The 18,832-nt window shown below is 44.6% G+C and overlaps 1 protein-coding gene across 2 annotated transcripts in view; it reads left to right on the forward strand.

Annotated features, from left to right (window-relative positions):
* The window catches only part of ctnnal1 (catenin (cadherin-associated protein), alpha-like 1), a 73,526-nt gene that overhangs the window by 18,170 nt on the left and 36,524 nt on the right, over positions 1–18,832 (forward strand). For both annotated transcript variants that reach the window (XM_035428777.1, XM_035428775.1), the window contains exon 2: positions 17,817–18,006. In XM_035428777.1, the coding sequence (XP_035284668.1) occupies positions 17,973–18,006 (34 nt within the window). In that variant the 5' untranslated portion in view covers positions 17,817–17,972. The remainder of the gene's footprint in view (positions 1–17,816; positions 18,007–18,832) is intronic.

The raw sequence follows: 18,832 nt of genomic DNA on the forward strand, positions 1-18,832 counted from the left end.
TGGGATAAGCCTTCTACAGCTGTCAGAACAACAGAATCCTTAGCTCACTTTCACTTGAGACACGTCACTGTTAGCGTCCAGGACACCCCTGCCATCATTTCCTATCATACTGAGCAGTACTGAATCCCCTGATGCTCTGGATCATCCCAATATAGAGCGCACGGCATCCTTGTGATATCTCAAGAGCCACTTCTGACAAATGCAGACCTCGTAGTGGTAAAGCAATGACATGAGACCGGAGGCAGGGCTCGACATTAACGCCTGTCAGCTTGTCTGGGACAAGCAAACTTTATGATCGGACATGTGGAATGGCTTTTGCAGTTGTCCGATTGGACAAGTAAAAATGAACGTGATATATTATGAAGCAAATGAAAATAAACAGCCTGTTTATAGCTTTGTTTGCGATGCTTAGTCTGTTTCCCAGCTGTGTCTGCTTGTTACCGCGGCGAAGGTTAGAGAATACTAAGATGCCTGTGCGCGTGGCTGTCATCAGTGAGCCTCTTCTCACTCGTTTACCTCAGACGCACGGGCGAGTCTGATGCGCTCCTCCGATCCCCGCTAGCTCTGGAACACCTGTCGACCGGGTTTGAGGGGGAACGTGCACCGACCACCTCAAACGCTAATGTATTTATTTCATATTCATTCAAGAGGACTGAACCCTGTTACCTATTAAAAATGTTGTCCCAAGTCCCGTACAAATGCAAATAATAAATTGTCCCAATGAAAAAGTAAAACTTTATACATACACTCACCGGCCACTTCATCAGGTGACAGGAGTGGCACCCGGGGTGGTCTTCTGCTGCTGTAGCCCATCTGCTTCAAGGTTTGACGTGGTGTGCGTGCAGAGATGCTCTTCTGCATACCTCGGTTGTAACGAGTGGTTATTTGAGTTACTGTTGCCTTTCTATCAGCTCGAACCAGTCTGGCCATTCTCCTTTGACCTCTGCTATCAACAAGGCATTTTCGCCCAGAGAACTGCCGCTCACTGGATATTTTCTCTTTTTCGGACCATTCTCTGTAAACCCTAGAGATGGTTGTGCGCGGAAAATCCCAGTAGATCAGCAGTTTCTGAAATATTCAAACCAGCCTGTCTAGCACCAACAACCATGCCACGTTCAAAGTCACTTAAATCACCTTTCTTCCCCATTCTGATGCTTGCTTTGAACTTCAGCAGATCGTCTTGACCATGTCTACATGCCTAAATGCATTGAGTTGCTGCCACGTGATTGGCTGATTAGATATTTGCATTAATGGGTGCAGTATTCAGTTGGACAGGTGTACCTAATGAAGTGGTCGGTGAGTGTATATTTCATTATTAATACAGCCTCGTTTACCATATTAACTTTTAGATTTGCAACACGTGCAATATGGCTTCACGGTTTCCAGTAATCTGTAAAAGGAGGAGGGAGCTACTCCTTTTCAGGCTAAGTATGCCAGAACCAAAGTTTTGTATTTAATGTGAACCATAAATGATTCCCAGAAAGGGAAGATAAAATCAGTTTTCTCATAAAATGTGAATCAAATCACAAGAACTATGTGGATTCAAGCCAGAATGTTACCCACAGGCCACAGAGTCTTGGTTGTTTTGAAAAGGAGTAGATTAGATACACTGCAGGTTCCCGACAAACTGGGAAATTCATAATGTATTCATGGTGAACTGTTCTTATGGAAGCGTATATCTGCAGTTAATTTGGTAGTTGTCAATTTCTATTGTTCTGAAGTGCACTGTACTGATATCCTTTCTGCAGGTAGCCTAATTGTTCTAAGAAAGCAAGGCGACCACGGTACTTTAATGCCTCACTGAAAGCACACACCGATTCACTAAACGCATGGAAATTTAATACAATGTGCAGAAAATATAAAAAGCAGACAAAACCTGCCAGTCTCAAGCTGTGTATGCACTCTGAAGCAAACCTTGACTTGAATTGTTGTAAGCATCTGAAATTTTTACATGTGTACCTCTGATTTTCTTGGACCACATTTGGGGGACAGTGAAATAGGCCTATGTAGGCCCTTACAAGAATTTGTTAGTGGGTTTGCTGGTACTGCGGAACATGCTTTTTCCACAGAAACGGGATTTACTGTAGCCTGTACCAATGCAGCATCCCTATAATAGTAAATTTACTTGAAACAATGATCTATTGGCTTAATATAGAGTTTCCTCAACAATCTGGTGTAGGCCTAGTTTGTGCTTCAGTTGGGCATGTACTGCAGCGTTATTTAGTGAAAATATTAATAAGGTGATACTAAGAATGTAAATGCAAAAAGGGGGGGAATGAGTCTTTTGGGGTTCTCGGAGACCTGGGCACGCAAGGTAATCTGCTTTGGTTATCGAGTGATATGTTTGCCACATTTAACTCTGTTTATTTTCCCAATAAGCACTACACAGAAGTCATTTCATTCAGGTCAAGCTATGGCTGCGAAGTCCAGACTCGGCCTGTTGTCAAGCTTGCGTCAATTATTGGTAGGATGCATTAAATATAAATCTATCAATATATGAGTGTCATATAAACTTGTACGCATAAAAAAAATTAGCAATAGATTATTGGGCTTTCACATGCATTTTCCTCTACAGCAGTGCACGTGAGTGCACTCTTCACCTGCATTCCTATAGCTGTGGTGCTGGACCATCTTGGTCTAGCTGGTGATGTGATGATAATGCTGACCCAGCTGGTTCCATCATGTTGGTCACCAGCAGAACCACCTTCACTGATTTATGCTGTTTTTTTCAGTAGGGTAGCCTAGCGTTTCCCGTATTACTTTATTGTCTCCTGTGATTGGTGCCTGCTAGGGATGTCACAGCAGACAGTGTAATAACCATCCTGAAAAATTCTAAACATTGCATCAACGAGTAAAACAAAATCCATGCTATGAATGAGTAGATTTAATCGATACTAGCATGCCTATACATTCTCCATTGGAAGCATGTGCTCCAGTGTTTCCACATTATGAAGGAATATGTTAGAAATCTGTCAACTATTCACGCGGAGGACTTCTCAATATATTTAGAGAAACTGAAAATTTGATACCACGTTCTTAAAAATGTTTATTAATCATGTTATAATTATTTGCTTATATTAAACATATCAGTAATATAAATAGTTTATCAGCCAAATATCGCCCAAATATATAAATAAAATAAAATAAAAATGAATGAATTAATTAAAAGCCTGATTTGATTTTTTGGGGCCCCATACAGCCCACCCCTTCATGGTTCTCAAACATCTTTGTTTTGTCAGGCCACCTTCGGGAACTTCAGTGTATTAAATAGACTACTGTAATAACACTGCAAAGAGTAAAAGTATATTTGTATTTTTTTCCTGAATTTGGGACCCCGGTCTTCAATTGGTGAGGACCGATCAGCAGAGGATTCTTGGCGAGCTGCCAGCGATTCACCAAGCGTTTCGAATATTTTCTAGTGTTGTGTTTTTTTTTCATCCCATTTCTATAAATTTGCATGAACTTCATTTATTAATCTCCTCAGTGTTTTCTTTCCCGGGGTCACTGGACTGGAGAAATGACAGGCCGCAGTCCTGAAATCTGCACTGGAGACCTGCTCAAGAGTAAAAGACCCCTTAACTCCGCTCAGAGAGCTAAGCCACGATTACGGGAACATTTTGTATGGCTTATGACTGTCCCTCTGGATTTGAATTAAAAATGAATATGTTTTAACAAACCTGTACTGAGGCAGAGACCACTCGCTCTTGTGTTCCCTCTCATTGCAAACTTTTCCACGTCTTCAGAGGACTCGCCAGAGGTGGGTGTCAAGACGTAACGCCCAGACCCTGCTTGGCACCGTCATCAGAATTAAAACTGATGTTGAACTTACTGAAAAAGATCATACGTGTGTTGAAAACATGGAAAGGTTTTACTTTTGGAAAAAATCACGATTCCAGTGCTTCTTCCACTGGATGATTCACCTGTTCTTGTAGGCAAATTGTTCTGCTGATAATGTTTGTTATTTGAAGCCGGAAATGAGTGATCTTTAAAGGGCACCACCAGATCTCCATGGGATGCCACCCTTACGGGAAGGAGCATCTGTAAGATTGCCTGGTAGATTTAATGCGTGCACAGCTGCAGAGGACAGGGCCTCCAGTTCCAGGCCATTAAGATTCTTTAGGTTTGTATTTCCACTCAATTAAAATTGTTTTTACACTTTGGTTGCAAAATATTTAATTCATTCTGGAGGGCTGTAGTGATGGGTGAATGGGTGTGGATTTAATGTTATGGCCTAGCCTATACAGTATTCATTTCAGTGTTGACTTCTCATTAGTTGTTTTGAAATGCAGTTAAGAACCATAATATGTAATATAATTTTCTTGTCTATATTGCAAGAAACTTAAATCAAATATAAAGTCTAGGTCTTGGTCTTACTCATTAGACTAAACTGAAGTGTGTGCAAATAAGTCAGGTTTATGTATGAAGGCGAGGAACAAGGCAAAGCTCCTTAAGCTGTATAGTCTTGCTTTACTGATATGTTTTGAGTGTTTGTAATGAGCGATAGATTTAGGTAGCTGAACAGAATAGTTTTATTTCATCTTTATTTTAGATGGTTTAGCCAGTAAATGCCTAGCATGTCAACTCTTGCTAAGTATGGCTGTACATGCACAAGGCTCCTGGAACAGTTTATGATGCCTGTGAGCCAATAAGACACACTACAGAGTTCACTGAATGGAAGACTGGGCTAAAGCAGAAGGATTTCCCATAATTCCAAGAAAGTGTGTAGCTATCATCACTATCTGTAGTGGTCAAATAAAGACACAACATAATGAGAAAGAATAGAGCCTGTCCTCACTTTACATGTGCCACTCACTGCGAAACTGTTCGCATGTTTCATCTGATCTCTTCTGAGAGAAAATATTGTCACTTAAAGTTGGAGGAGTCTGTTTTTATGGCACTGACTACGAAGAAAAAAAAGACAGCGCCCGGGAACCAAAGCGCTTCATCACTTAAATGAAATCCCTTTAAGCCCTCGCTGCCAGAAAAGGAGGCATTCATTACGCTGTTCATTTGCTTATCAGACATCCTCATTCAAAGAGAGCTAAGTGAAGTACCGCGCCCTGACAACAGCGGCGATACCCAGGCTGGGATTTGAACCTGCAGCTCAGTGTCGCAGCCCCATTCTTTATCTGCTGTACGCCACGCCCTGATGTCATTCGTGGAGAAAGAGATAGGCTACTCTCCGGAGTTTCAGTCAGGTCCCTGCTCCTTGGGCTGGGGCCGTTGTTCGCCACGCCCGTGGAGCTCGGCGCTGGGTCTCTGTCTGAGGGGGAACGCTCATGTGCGGAAAAGTGCCGGGCTGCCTGCCCCCGGTCCGGTCATCACACAGACAATGAAAGTGGCTTATTGCATTCTGCTGAATGTGCTCGCTGTCAAGGGCAACGTGCTGCATGAATAAACGCATCACCGTGGATTATGTAAGCCTGCCAGTCACGGTCGGCCGACGTGTTCTTTCCAGCCCCTGCTTCCCAACGACAGCTTCCGGTTAATGGCTGCTCCCCAACACTGATAATTGATCAGCTAAATATTTCAATTGTATTAGGCTGGGTCTGGGTCAGGGCTGCCAATTATGGGGTCAGTATTTGGGACCCGAAGCCGTACTGTAGAGTGAGGCTGCTTTTTATGAGTGCTTCTCATTGGGAGATGAGTAATGCATTACCTGTGTGTCTTTATGACAAGTATAAAAAGAAACTAGTATAAAATGTTAATCTTCATAAGTAATAATTTATAACTTGCTTTCATCACACTGCCAGTGTCAGTGGTTTTCACAGGAAATTGTGGTTGAACCATGCTAACCCTATACATACTTCACTGTAATCCAAATCCTATTTAACATAACCTTTTTTGTGTAAAGTAATGTCCACGTAGACTTGTGGGAAATGTGCAGGAGAGAAGTGGCTGCTTAATGCTGTCTATCCCTATCTATTTAGCATCGTCCTAAGCTACAAATTAAGCATGAAAAGGCATCAGGATCTCCTTTTTCTTTCCTTTCTGTTTCTCTGTATTTTATGGGTTGTTTTTCCCCTCTGTATCAAGTATCCATTTAATTTCCTGAGGTTATCTGCAGGAAATCAACAAACAACAAAAAATGCTGGATCAAGCCTCATGTCTGTGCACAGAAATGGTCCTTTTGATAAGCGCTGCAATATTCAGCCTCTAATATTTGATCTTTTATTTGTCCTTTTTCTTCTGTCCTTCTGTGACCCGCTAAGGTAGTATTCTTAATGAAGTCAACGTCTTCACTCTGTACCCCCGCATAGTCAGAATCAAGGCAAACGTGTCACTTTCCAAGCCTCCTATGTGATATTGTAATACCGTCTGATTTCAACCATTAGGAGTAGTATATGTTGCCATGCATCGGGTAAAATGCAGGCTGCATTAAATACTGTGAAAGTGTACTGTGGTCAAATTTCACAGTGACCTTCATTTTGAGGTAACTAGCAATCAGGGCATGAATACTCGGGTACTGAAAAGACAAGGACTGCCTGAGCACTATGGCATATAGGCTAGTACTTGGGGTGCGGGAGCAAAAATGCTAGAAAATTAGTTTTATTTTCACGTTGCAGCAGTTATTGATAACAAGGTTAGATTCTAGAATCAGTGCTTTGCTATCTGTGTGTCAGCAGTAGTCGTGAGTCAAAAGCGGTGGAGTTTTCAGAATTGATGGCATTGTCAAGGACACAGGCAGCGATGATCAGGTTAAGTCCTGCACAATTCAAGGGTGTCATTTGTCAGAATTCTAATCAACATGGCACAGCCTGAATAGCATCTATAATGAAACAGTGTTTTTACTAGATAGAGCTTCCTGAACTCTTAAAAGAATTAAGAAGACTGACCTCCCATATCACTCAATTATTTTTGAAAGTTGAAAATAAGTAAGTAAATAAAAAAAGATATCTGATTTTTGATTACTTTTCTAAATGTTTTAAGAATCTGCTGGCTACTTGTCTACTCAAGTAAACATCCCTACTCCTAGTCACACTTTCAATTCAATTAAATTTTTGTACAGCGCTTTCTACAGGGACACTGTTACAAAGATCCTTTGCTGAGGATACAAAGGAAAATTGAGCAGAAACCAAGGCAGAAACTCCAAAAAAAACCAAACTATTGAGGGGAGGGGGGAAAAAAAAACAAAACTTCCCAGTGGGAAGAAAAAACCCCTCCGATGGGAAGAAATCTCAGGAGGAACGACCGGGCTATAGAGGGTGAGCCCATCCTCCACAGGCCGCCCGGGTTTAGGCTATTAGCTAATGCTCACATGCTCACCAGATACCCATCAACACGGTCCTGCTTAGGGGAAGGCATGGCGTTCCAGTGGCGCGGTTAAAGAACCGTTCTTAAATTGCTTTCCGAGTGAGTACCGAATCTGATTTAGCGCTTTGCTTGTGGAATTGCTTGTGGAGTTTTTCACATTCCTGATGCGAGGCGGTGACTTAATGCGGGCCCTTTCAGTGCGACTCTTCTGAATCGCGTTCGATAGAGCAGGAAACGGGATTAGGCTCGCCGGCTTTCAGACCAGACCTTTCCCTCTGTGAAATCTGGGAGGCCCACTGAGTCGCTGCACCGTCAGCAAAGCGGCCGTTTAAAAACCTTTTTGGCACTAACCGCCTGGTGCTACAATGAACAGGCACATAACAGGGGCGGGGGGGGGGGAGAAACTGCCATTTTCACATGCCGGGGCTGTACATGGCCACCGTGGGAATGCGCTCTTGACTTGATAACCTTGGGTGTGCTTATGCATTCAGTCTCGGGTGTTTCGCTCAAGCGTACGCAGTGCTGTTGCCTCTTCTGTACATTTGTGTATACAGGGTACATTAACAGCGCAAGCGTTTTAAATCCGTAACATACTACATCATTCAGTAGCCTACAATCATGTGTACCTCGAGCTGATTGGTTAGACCTGATTTATGAACTGAGATTCCTCCAGAAGCCTCTTTGTTGATTAAACACGTTTGTTGATTTGTTACAGCGCGTCTCCCTCACGCGCTTGCCAAAGCCTGCCACTCACCGGGCCGCTAACCGGCAAAGCTCAGTCTCAGTCTTCGTTTGGCAGCGCACGTCTGTGGTCAGGGATGTTGAAGACGTTTTTGTTTCGGAAGCACCGGTTTACTCTGGAGTATTCTTAATGTAATGATTTGATAAGCTCATTCCGGTAGCTGCTGAGGTTGTTTTTCGTAGCGGGGCAGGTCTCATGGTTTGACTGCACGAGAGGTTCCTGTGAATCTAGTGGGCTTGCTGGCACAGCGGCCACGATTTCTGGGTTAGTCCCTGTGGAACACTGGCTACACACAAAGGGCTTTTAGATTCACAAAACAAGGAATTAGTAGACTTGCGTTTGGAAGTGCAGTGGGACGCCTGCTAAGATGTGAAACTGATGGCGTGATGCCAGGAAAGGCCTCCTGCCATTTGAAAACGCTCTCTCCATTAACCATCCTCTGCCATTATTGTGCAATTAAAATTCACACTCTTATGGAGATCGATGATTCTTTTTTTTTTCTTTTTTTAACTTATTAGCCATTGCTTTCCGAAGCTGTTTTAATATTGAGATTTCCCTGTTTTACTGCACACTTAAGCTGTCAGTATAAGTACTTTTCAGGGACTAATCTAGACATCAGTGTCAGGGTGTGGTGGGTTGGCGAAGCCATATTGTGAGTGATGAGTTAAGTGATAAATAATGACCTGTTTAGTGTTTAGTATGCCAGTGCATATTAAGCCTTGAACGGTGGCTGTTTGCCTGTAATATTTTGTGGGCTGTTTTCTGTAGATTCTTACTGTCGGTATCCGATTACTCATACATACCATCACCAAAATGGCTGTCCACTGTACAACCTGAGATTCACCTGCTGTTTTGGACGAGGCCATCCTCATCACGAAAAGCTACCCAGAAGCAAAAACCCACCTTCCAAGGAAATTTTTTTTTCTTGGTCCAAAATCGATTCCGAAAGCAAGAGATGTTGCTTTGATCTGCTATGCGAGGAAGCCTTTACCACACCACACCAGGCTCAGCGGTCAGCCAGTGGCTGGAACGCCTGCTACAGTAACACGGATGTTTCCGGAACAGTGCACTCACTCATAACTGCTGTGCTGTATGAATAATGAAGGCCTGGTTCATTCAGGGCTTCAATCCTGCAGTGTTCCTGGGTCCTTGAATCATTGAAACGTTTTTGACTTGTGGACATTTTTGCATAGAGCACTTTGAAGATGCTCACGTGGTTAGTGTAAAATAAAAATTCAAATAGATTTAACGGTGACATTGGCATTCTGTTTTCCAAAGCATGTAATCTCCCCCCATTAACCCCTTAGCACACATGCCAAATCTGGCCAATCCTTGCCCATTTAGGGGGTACCCTATTTAAAGCTTTATAACTCCATATGTGAACACCACAGAGACTTGAAAAATGGCTTAAATGAAGCAAGACATTTGTACCATTTACAATACTAACTATTACTATACTTAGATTAGTTTATATTCATAAATTTGGAAGACATTTGTCACAAATGCTTGTATATTTCACAAACGGATTGTCCAAGACAATATATTTCCACTCAAAAGGGACATCTCTGTGCGTAAAACCAATGGTAAGGTTGTATATTTATTCAATATTTAGTCCCAGATATTGACTGTAGAGTGACATGGTATCATTTTTTAAAATGTTTTAAAATTGTTTATTTCGTTATTCAATGAGCAGCGTTTTCACTGCTGTATTAGCATATCTTAGGGCTATTTTCGGGTTTATCTTGTTGCTATGACGGAATACCATTTTTGAGTGGTGAAAGAATATTTTTTATGAATACCCAGTAGACAGTATTATCCATTATGTCATGGTTGGGGGGTGTAGTTGCAGATGAGACTGCAGGGAGGGGGTGCTTGTTAAATGAATGACCAGAGCGACAATGGTGGTGCTGCGAAACTCCGTATTCGGCATAGGCTAGTTGTCGCGTATCGTCTACTAATGAAACCAAAACAAAGCCTTTCTGTTTTTAACGCGTACTTTGTTTGCAGTAACACTGAATGTCTAAGTTTAGTAATCTAGGGGGCTTTGTGCGAAGAGGTTAAACTGGCAACAGCACCAGGACCGGATTTTCAGTCATAAATATCTCTCTTGGACTTTTTACTACCGCCCATTCATTTACAAATAAGGTTGTCACTGCGGAAGATGCATTACTTCTCACTTGGCCAGCCAGTATGAGCAAACCTGTAGCGTACATTGCCACTTGTCATTTTAGAGTTCAAAATTAGTCAGTGGAAATTCTTGGCCTGTAGTGCAATTTTAGGAAGTGGGAACGGCCTGTTTAGTCATTTCTCCCAGACGCACTACTGAAATTACAACCACTCAGAGAATATTATGGCCAGAATTATTGGCTGTGTTGCCAAGAATGTTGGCGGTCAACTGAATGTGGCCAGGTGAGGTGCTTCTTACCTGGTTCCTCTTCTAGATGTGAAGAACCTAGGCCTCGTTTCCGTCTCTGCCCTTGATGGCCTGTCTTTCTCTCTGGTCACTGGCCACCTACCAGAGCACAAAGCTCATTTGCCTATTTGCCTACATTTTTAGGAGAATTTCAGGATTGTTATCCTATCAATGTGCATTCAACTTCCTTTTTCTTCCTTTCTTTTTTTTTAATTGGTCTAATCTTTTATCAACTCTTAAAATTAAACTATATTTCAAGGACATCTTTGGGGACTTCTCAAAAGCATAAAAGATGGGGTCCGTTTTTAAGTTGAACTTGCCAACAATTTGAGGGGAAAAAAGATTTTTAAAAGCATATTTTTGCAAGGTAATTTTTAAAATTAAGTTATGTAAAAGTATAGTTTTAAGTTGATTCAACTTAAAATGAACTTTAAGAAGACTGGTTTAGAAAAAGCAAGGCAGTTTCCCTTGTTCTATTTATTTTCACACTCCACACTGAATTTGCGATTAATTTGAAGCTCAGGTTTGCTATCTAGGCTATTGCTTGGTAAATGTACAATATCTTCGAAGTAAGGGCGGACGGTCTCTTTATCAGTGTGGAGCAGTTTATTTTGACGTCTCGTTTCAGGATTACCAGGATTATGGATGTGAACGGACTTCCCTTTTTTTCTTTTTCTAATTTGAGGAAGTCGTCGTGCACTGCGCCTCAGCTGCCTGATCCCAGTGAAACTTTTCTCCGGTTATCTGCGTTCCTGCTGCGCACCCATTCCCAAGCTAGCGACTTTTCCTTCCCTCTGTGGGCCGTGAGGTGCTTACATTAGCTAAGTGTTTTTACACCTGTGTCATCCTGTTCTTGATTAAATAAGGATGATAATTCAAAAGACGGCTTTCATAGGTACCCCATAAGGCATGTTGTACGGAAAGGCATACGGAAAGTCTGACACATGGAATTCACTGTTTTGGGAAAGAAAAATAGTCCAGAGATTGATGTGGGATATTTCTCTGAGGAATGACAAAAAATGGAACCCGTTCACCATTTAAGAGCTCATCTTATTGATAGTGGCTGAAAAATAACTTTTTAGTGGGTTTCCTAGTCTTTATCTTTTGTAATAAGAAATGATTCAAGGAAGCGAAAATCCATTTAGTACCTGTAACGTATGTTCCGTGCTTGTACTGTGGAATAGAGATCGATTGTTGGAAATCGCATAAATGGTCTTTTGCAGCAGACTGGAATGCACACTTTAAAGTTTTAAGTCACGATTGCAGCGTTTAGTCATTTCCCTCATCCGCTCGCTGTCACTTGAGGGAAAGAAAGCCCCTTTAATGGTAGCCCATTAATCTTAGATAGCCAGGCACCCGCAAGGTTAAGACTGAGACTGAATCGCTTCCTCTTGTATTCTAATTACCTTGCCCGTAGCTCTTATACAGAGATTTCAAAGGAACGTATCCTTGCCTGAAAGATTTAGTTTTATATTGAAAGTTTTTTTTTTTTTCTTTTTTTCTTCCTGCATAACAACTTCCTTTTGTTCTTCTTCGGTTGGCAACTCCCCCATATGCCTGTGGGGTTATAGCTTGGATACATTTACAGATTTAAATAAGCCCATTATTATTAGGTAATAACCTAAAACGTTATCATCACCAGAAGCAGTTTGACGCAGCATTATTTTTTTACAGTGCAATTGTACAAAAGCCATATTATTTGTTGGCTTGCACAGCAAGTGTGTGAATTTGTTTCACGATAAAGGAGAGCTTATTGTAAATGAGGTGTGTTGTACGAGAACGATAAGAGGCACAAATGAAGTGTCTGAAAAGTGACCTATCCAGACGCACAGCTGCTTGTGATGGATGGATGTGGGCCATGTTCAGTATAGGAGCATATTGCACTGATGATTAAAATAGTTTATGCTATTGACTCTCAGGATATGAAAAAGTTTTTTCTTGCCAACGTGCTATTTTCTCACAAAAACTCCTGAAAAACTAATGAATTTTCGAGGGTGTACTCTGCATGAAAAGACTGGATGAGAACACCATCTGGGTGTAATTTGAATTCTTTGTACACAAAAAGATGACGACGTTTGGGCAATTTTATTGTAAGGAAACGGCGCCATTCATAATGGCAGAAACGTCTTTCGAGCATTTTTATGAACTGCAGCTTTGACAGGGAAAGTGCTTGAAGCGCTTGAGGAATGCGTTGATTGGAAAGGCGGACTCATCCTCCAGGAACGCGGTTCTCATAGACGTGCGTAAAAAGCATTCTTCTCCGCCCTTATCTTCGCAACAGGTTTTGATGATTTTTTTTTTAATCGACCATAATGTTCCGCATATGGGAGGACAGCCTTGGACTCAGCATGGTGCGCGTAGGCCTAATTACGCACCGAACGCACCAGCGGACTCTGAAATTCTGTTTGATCGCAGTGAATGACGTGACGCGGACTCGTAGACATAGGCCTACCGGTTTGCAGATAACGCAATGCTTTAATCCCCCTCTCAGCAGGACTGGCACGCGTCATCCGGAGTTTAACGAAATTGCTTCAAGATTTCTCATTTACACGTCCTGGCGAAGTAGGCTTGGTTTAGAACGAATTAGCTTTAGCTGGCTCACATTTTCGGAAGGTTAAAACCAGCTGGGTCTGTTAGTATGCTCTTCCTTTTTTTTTGTCTGGTGGGGGAGTGTTAATTCGAAAGCATTCCTCTTTGACCAGTTCAGAATCTTTGTTTGTGTTGCCTGAAGCGTTTGTGCAGGTGAAATACAACCTCTCGGATGTGTTCACGGGGATTTTTTTTCCACTCTTTTTGACCTTGGGGATTTGAAGTCGAGCCCCAGCCGTGCCCTCAGGGCTGCTGTGGAAATATTTACTTGAAGATTTGTTTTTCTAACTTTTCTCACCTTCTTTAAAAAACCAATATACTGTAAGCCTCCTTTCAGTTTCTAAAGGTGACCACACCACCAGACTATCCAGTGATTTCAGCCCTGTGTTGGTGCCAACACAATTAAATATCCAGCTGTGTACATGGTTAACGTTACATAGCCTATACGTAGCCCTGTATTACGTTCATTTAGCTCACGCTCTTATCCAGAGCAGCTTACAGCGTAAGAGAACATGAGGACACTCCTCTGAGCTCTGTGAGCAACGGTGCCTGACCTGGCTGCGGATATTCCCAGGCTGCGTTCTGGATTAGCTGCAGGGGGCTGGCACAGGCACAGGTAGGAAGGCATAAATTATTGACTCGCGCAGCACGTTCGCAAGCTTCGCTTCCCTTTGACGGACCGCTGTAAGCCAGGCGCCGTGTGCGTTCTGGGACTTGGAGCCATGTGACTTAGCATTGAACCATGAAGCATACGCCTGGATACGGAGGAGCTTCAGCACAGCAGCCCCCCCCCCCTCTAAGAGAAGGTCAGGGTACCCCAAGCCTGCTTTTTCCTGAAACAGCCCTTTTGGGGGAGTGTACCCCTTCTGCACTGACACACAGCTACCAAGCATCGCTGGTTTCCCCAAAAATGTTGTCGCGACTCTCTGAACTGCGTATGAGGCTTTTCTGCTGCTGTCCGTTCTGAAGGCTCGATCAAGCCGAAGCACCCGAGAGGAAGCGATTTGCTTGTAGTTTGCCAGCCACGATAACGATTCCGAAACAATGGAGTGGATTCTGCTGGAGGTGGGAACATCCTCCCTGGAGACTCCTGTGGACAAAAAGGAGAGAGGGCACGTTCGAAGGGCTAGATTTACATGGTCAAGGCTAGGTGAGGGTGGGTTTTGAAAAAGCTCTTCCGGTTCCCATGGCTGTCACTATATTGATTTTCCCTCTGCTTTGTCAGTTTTTGTGCGCAGTGGCCATTGCATTAATCCAACCAGAAGGAATTTAGAGATGTCCTACACAAAGTAGCATAGCTCTCTCTCTCTCTCTCTCTTGCTCTCTCTATCTCTCATATTTAGGTGTGTGCACTCTGTTATACGTGGCCACACTCATACGTACTCTAATGCACTCACAAGCACAGGCTTTCCCTCACCCAGTTGATCACAGGTTCTTGCCCACTCGTGAGTCCCTCTTGCTTTCACACATGCTTTCTCAAGCTCACTGACTCACACTCAATTACTCACTCAGTCACTCAGTCAGTCAGTCACTTACTCACTCATTCACGCACTCATCTGAGGTACCAGTGTGACTGAGCACATTAGTAGGATGCGTCATTAGCACTTAGGGGAATCCATGCGACACAATGCCTAAAATGGAAGAGTCCCATGCTGCACGTGGAGTACCTTGTCAATTCCCTCAGAGAGTTGCTAGCCAGGAGGGTATTCTAAACTTCCAGATATCACCGCCCCCCCGACCCCGATCAATGCCTGTCAATAGCGCTCTGCGATAAAAAAAAAAAATGGCGAAGCGGTTTCCATGACGACGGACCCTTCGCCGCAGTGCTGGACCCCACCCTGCGTGCCACAGAGCGGCCGCCTCGCGCAGGAGGAGCACAGGAGGAGCACACCCCGGGCGACGCTGACGCGACTTCCTGCTCCGCGCGCGGTTTGCGGCGAGAAGCCGCTTCCTCCTGGCTCACAGAGCTCCTTCATTCAGAGAGGCTGATAAACAGCAGAGCTATCGGGGCCTGCCCAGGCAGCCGTGACGCACGCCGCGCGTTCGCTGAGGCTCCGCTATCTCTTTCCCGCCGGCGCCGTCCCGCTCCCCTTCAGGAACTTTCGGCTCTAAATGGCGAACGCTTTCACCCGCGACGTGACGTAGCGCGCAGCCTTCCTCCACATTTCAGGGTTTTCTGCAGTTGAGGGGTTTAGAGGAGGGAGCTGTAGCAATGCAGAAGGGAGGAAAAATAATCTATGAAAGTCGCCGTGTGGAAACGCTGTAGGGTTAGCCTCCGCCGTGCTTAAATTCAGCCTTCCCATCAGCCTCTCTGTCTGCCCAGCAGGACGTTCCCGCGTCCTCCGCTAACGTCCCGCGAGGCTCCAGCCCGTGCCCGGTCGCGGGGAGGCAGTGCGTGCCCCCCCCGCCGGGAGCCACACGTCGGCCCCACAGCTGCATATCCGGCTAATTAAAGACCCCCCCCCCCCTTCCTTCCTTCCTTCCTTCCCCTCTCCCAGCTCTCCGCGGGGAGAGGACGGACTAATTAGAACAGGTGTCGTAATTGGCTCAGCCGTTAAATTATTGACGATTGTGATTGGGGGCTGAATAGGCCATCTGGGCAGGGAGCGCTGGCATTTGGGCGGGTAAATAAACCGCCGCCCTGCCAGAGAGCCGCCTCGCGGCAGGGTCCGACCCCCCCCGCCCGCCGCGCCGATCTTACTCATTCTGACACCGCTAGCTTGAGCCGCTGCGCGTTACTCTTAGCACACCGAACCAACGTAAAGCAGAAACCCTGAGAGATAGGCCTACCGCCTACGACGAGCGCCTATCCATCTGCCCGTCCACAGCTGATCCTCATCATCGTCGTGGCGGTGATGATAATTACACACGAAGTAACTGAAGAAAGTATGCTGGCTTTTTTTTTTTTTTTTTTGTTTTGTATTTTTATGTTTGCTGATGGTGGCTTCACTTCAGTCCAGAGCAATCAATATCTCATCCCGGAGCAAAACAAAGCGCTTAATTGGCTGCTGGCTCGTTGGTGCGTCGTGGTGTTTGTTTTTCCTGGATCTCTTTCACCGCCTCACGACGGGCCTCTCTCGGCTGGCTCTCAATGCGACGCTCTTCCCCCCCCCCCCCCCCACCCCCACCCCCGCGGAGCGCTGGCCTGGGTAATGGACCGAGCGCTGGCCAGAACGCCGTCGAAGAGCGCGTGCTGATCTGGCACCCTTTAAGCTGAGCCCCAGTCCTTTTTACGGCCAATCGGACGGTCGCCTGGCTCTCCGTCCCCGCCTCTGTTCCTGTCTCTGAGTAGGGCAGGACGGGGCGTTCTGCCCCTCCCCTAAAACGAGCGGTGAAAGTTTGAAGCGTGCGCTGCGACGCGGGGCGCACGTGACCTGGTGTTCACAGAGCAGTGTGAATGGCGATTCTGCCCTTTCACATTCCGTGTGTGCACGTTACATTGCATTCATTTAGCGGGTACTCTTCACTTCATTCAGAGCCACCTGCAGTGTTGGGGAGCGTGAATTCAACCGATTTGCGCAAACAGAGATGTCGCTAAGAACAGTGGCAGGCTGGCGAGCATGCATGCTACATCACGACATCCCTAAAGCAGGTGTCTGCGCAGGTGCATGCATGCGATTGTTTTTTTGCGTTTGTGTGCAGGTGCGCGTGTGTGAATCTGTGCATGTCTGTGTGTGGGCAGGGATTGATCTAGAAATGGTTTGTGCTGGAAGAAATATTGAGAGCCCCCCCCCCCGGCAGCGTACGCGCATGCGCGCACACATACACACCTCTTAGTCTGGTGTGTCCAGTTAAAAACTCATTGGCGTGCATTTTCAACTGAATTATTACAGATTACAATTTACTTTTAAAATTTTTTTATACATTTAACCTATAATAAGGGCCACCCATAAAAGTGAAATTGACATGACAGTCACCGTAAAAGCAGTGAACATCATGTATGCAGTTCGAGTTCCAATTTGCGGTAATAAAGTGATTAAATTTGATCGAGGCCGGCAGTGTAATCGTTTCCTCCGTCGCTGAATGAGGATGCTTGTTGGAAAGATTTGCATATGAAGAGACCCATCTTTCTGCTTGGACAGAGTTGTTTACTGTAGAGAAGTGTGCTTTTGAGTAAAATTAGGAAGCATTTGTTCAGCTCCTCAAGCTTTTTCTGTCTCCCAGATGTCTCCTAGTGGCATCTCGACGGCCTTAACGGTATGGGGCATTCAGGGGTCTGAAGCAAGAAAACACTTCAAGTAACGTCAGAGCAGCTTGTGTTTGGAGGTTGTGCTGGGACCCCAGGGACCCCTGGAGGATATCAGTTACAATACAAGTTTAAATACCTGTGGGTCCTTTAATAGAGACAAACTGGTGGCTTTACCCGTAGCGTACAACTTTATCCAGTAAAGAGGTCACATCTTTCGGCTGAGTGGACCAGTGTGCTGCCATTTTTGATTGCATACTCTGCTTCTTCTGGGGAAAGGTGATTCTAGTCGAATTTTTCCCAATGCGAACCCTTCAGTGTTATTGTACATTAGCGACTATGTAGGCCATTTTCCCTCTTTGCTAACCTTTGTTGGCTTTTCTTTGCTAACCTTTGTTGGCTTTTCTTTGCTAACCTTTCTTGGCTTTTCTTTGCTAACTTTTCTTGGCTTTTCTTTGCTAACCTTTGTTGGCTTTTGCTTGCTAACCTTTGTTGGCTTTTCTTTGCTAAACTTTGTTGGCTTTTCCTTGCTAACATTTGTTGGCTTTTCCTTGCTAACCTTTGTTGGCTTTTACTTGCTAACCTTTGTTGGCCTGTCCTTGCTAACCTTTGTTGTCGTTTGTGCGTTTCAGATTACCACCCTGATCAATCACAAAGAAAAGCCAAAGAAGTCGGAGAAGACCCTGCGGGCCATCCACAGGGTAGGCCAGGCTGTGAACGTGGCGGTGGGCCGGTTTGTCACTGTGGGCGAGGCCATCGCGTCAGAGAACGAAGAGCTGAAGGAGGAGATGAACCTGGCCTGCTTTGAGGCACGGCGTGCAGGTAGGCCCCACAACACGCGCAGTGACCCTCGCAAGTGTGTGTGTGTGTGTGTGTTTATATGTGCGTTATATACACGCTTGTGAGTCTATAGGGCAAATAAAGATTGTGTGTGTGCGTCAGTGTGTGTGGGAGAGAATGAGCATGTGTGTGTGTGAGTGTGTTTATATGTGCGTTATATACGCGCTTGTGAGTCTATAGGACAAATAAAGATTGTGTGTGTGCGTCAGTGTGTGTGGGAGAGAATGAGCATGTGTGTGTGTGTGTGTGTGTGTTTATATGTGCGTTATATACGCGCTTGTGAGTCTATAGGACAAATAAAGATTGTGTGTGTGCGTCAGTGCGTGTGGGAGAGAATGAGCATGTGTGTGTGTGAGTGTGTTTATATGTGCGTTATATACGCGCTTGTGAGTCTATAGGACAAATAAAGATTGTGTGTGTGCGTCAGTGTGTGTGGGAGAGAATGAGCATGTGTGTGTGAGTGTGTTTATATGTGAGTTATATATGCACTTGTGAGTCTATAGGACAAATAAAGATTGTGTGTGTGTGTCAGTGTGTGTGGGAGAGAATGAGCATGTGTGTGTGTGAGTGTGTTTACATGTGCGTTATATACGCGCTTGTGAGTCTATAGGACAAATAAAGATTGTGTGTGTGCGTCAGTGTGTGTGGGAGAGAATGAGCATGTGTGTGTGTGAGTGTGTTTATATGTGCGTTATATACGCGCTTGTGAGTCTATAGGACAAATAAAGATTGTGTGTGTGCGTCAGTGTGTGTGGGAGAGAATGAGCATGTGTGTGTGTGAGTGTGTTTATATGTGCGTTATATACGC

This window comes from Anguilla anguilla, chromosome 8 (assembly GCF_013347855.1).
Source record: "Anguilla anguilla isolate fAngAng1 chromosome 8, fAngAng1.pri, whole genome shotgun sequence".
Lineage (NCBI taxonomy): Eukaryota > Metazoa > Chordata > Actinopteri > Anguilliformes > Anguillidae > Anguilla > Anguilla anguilla.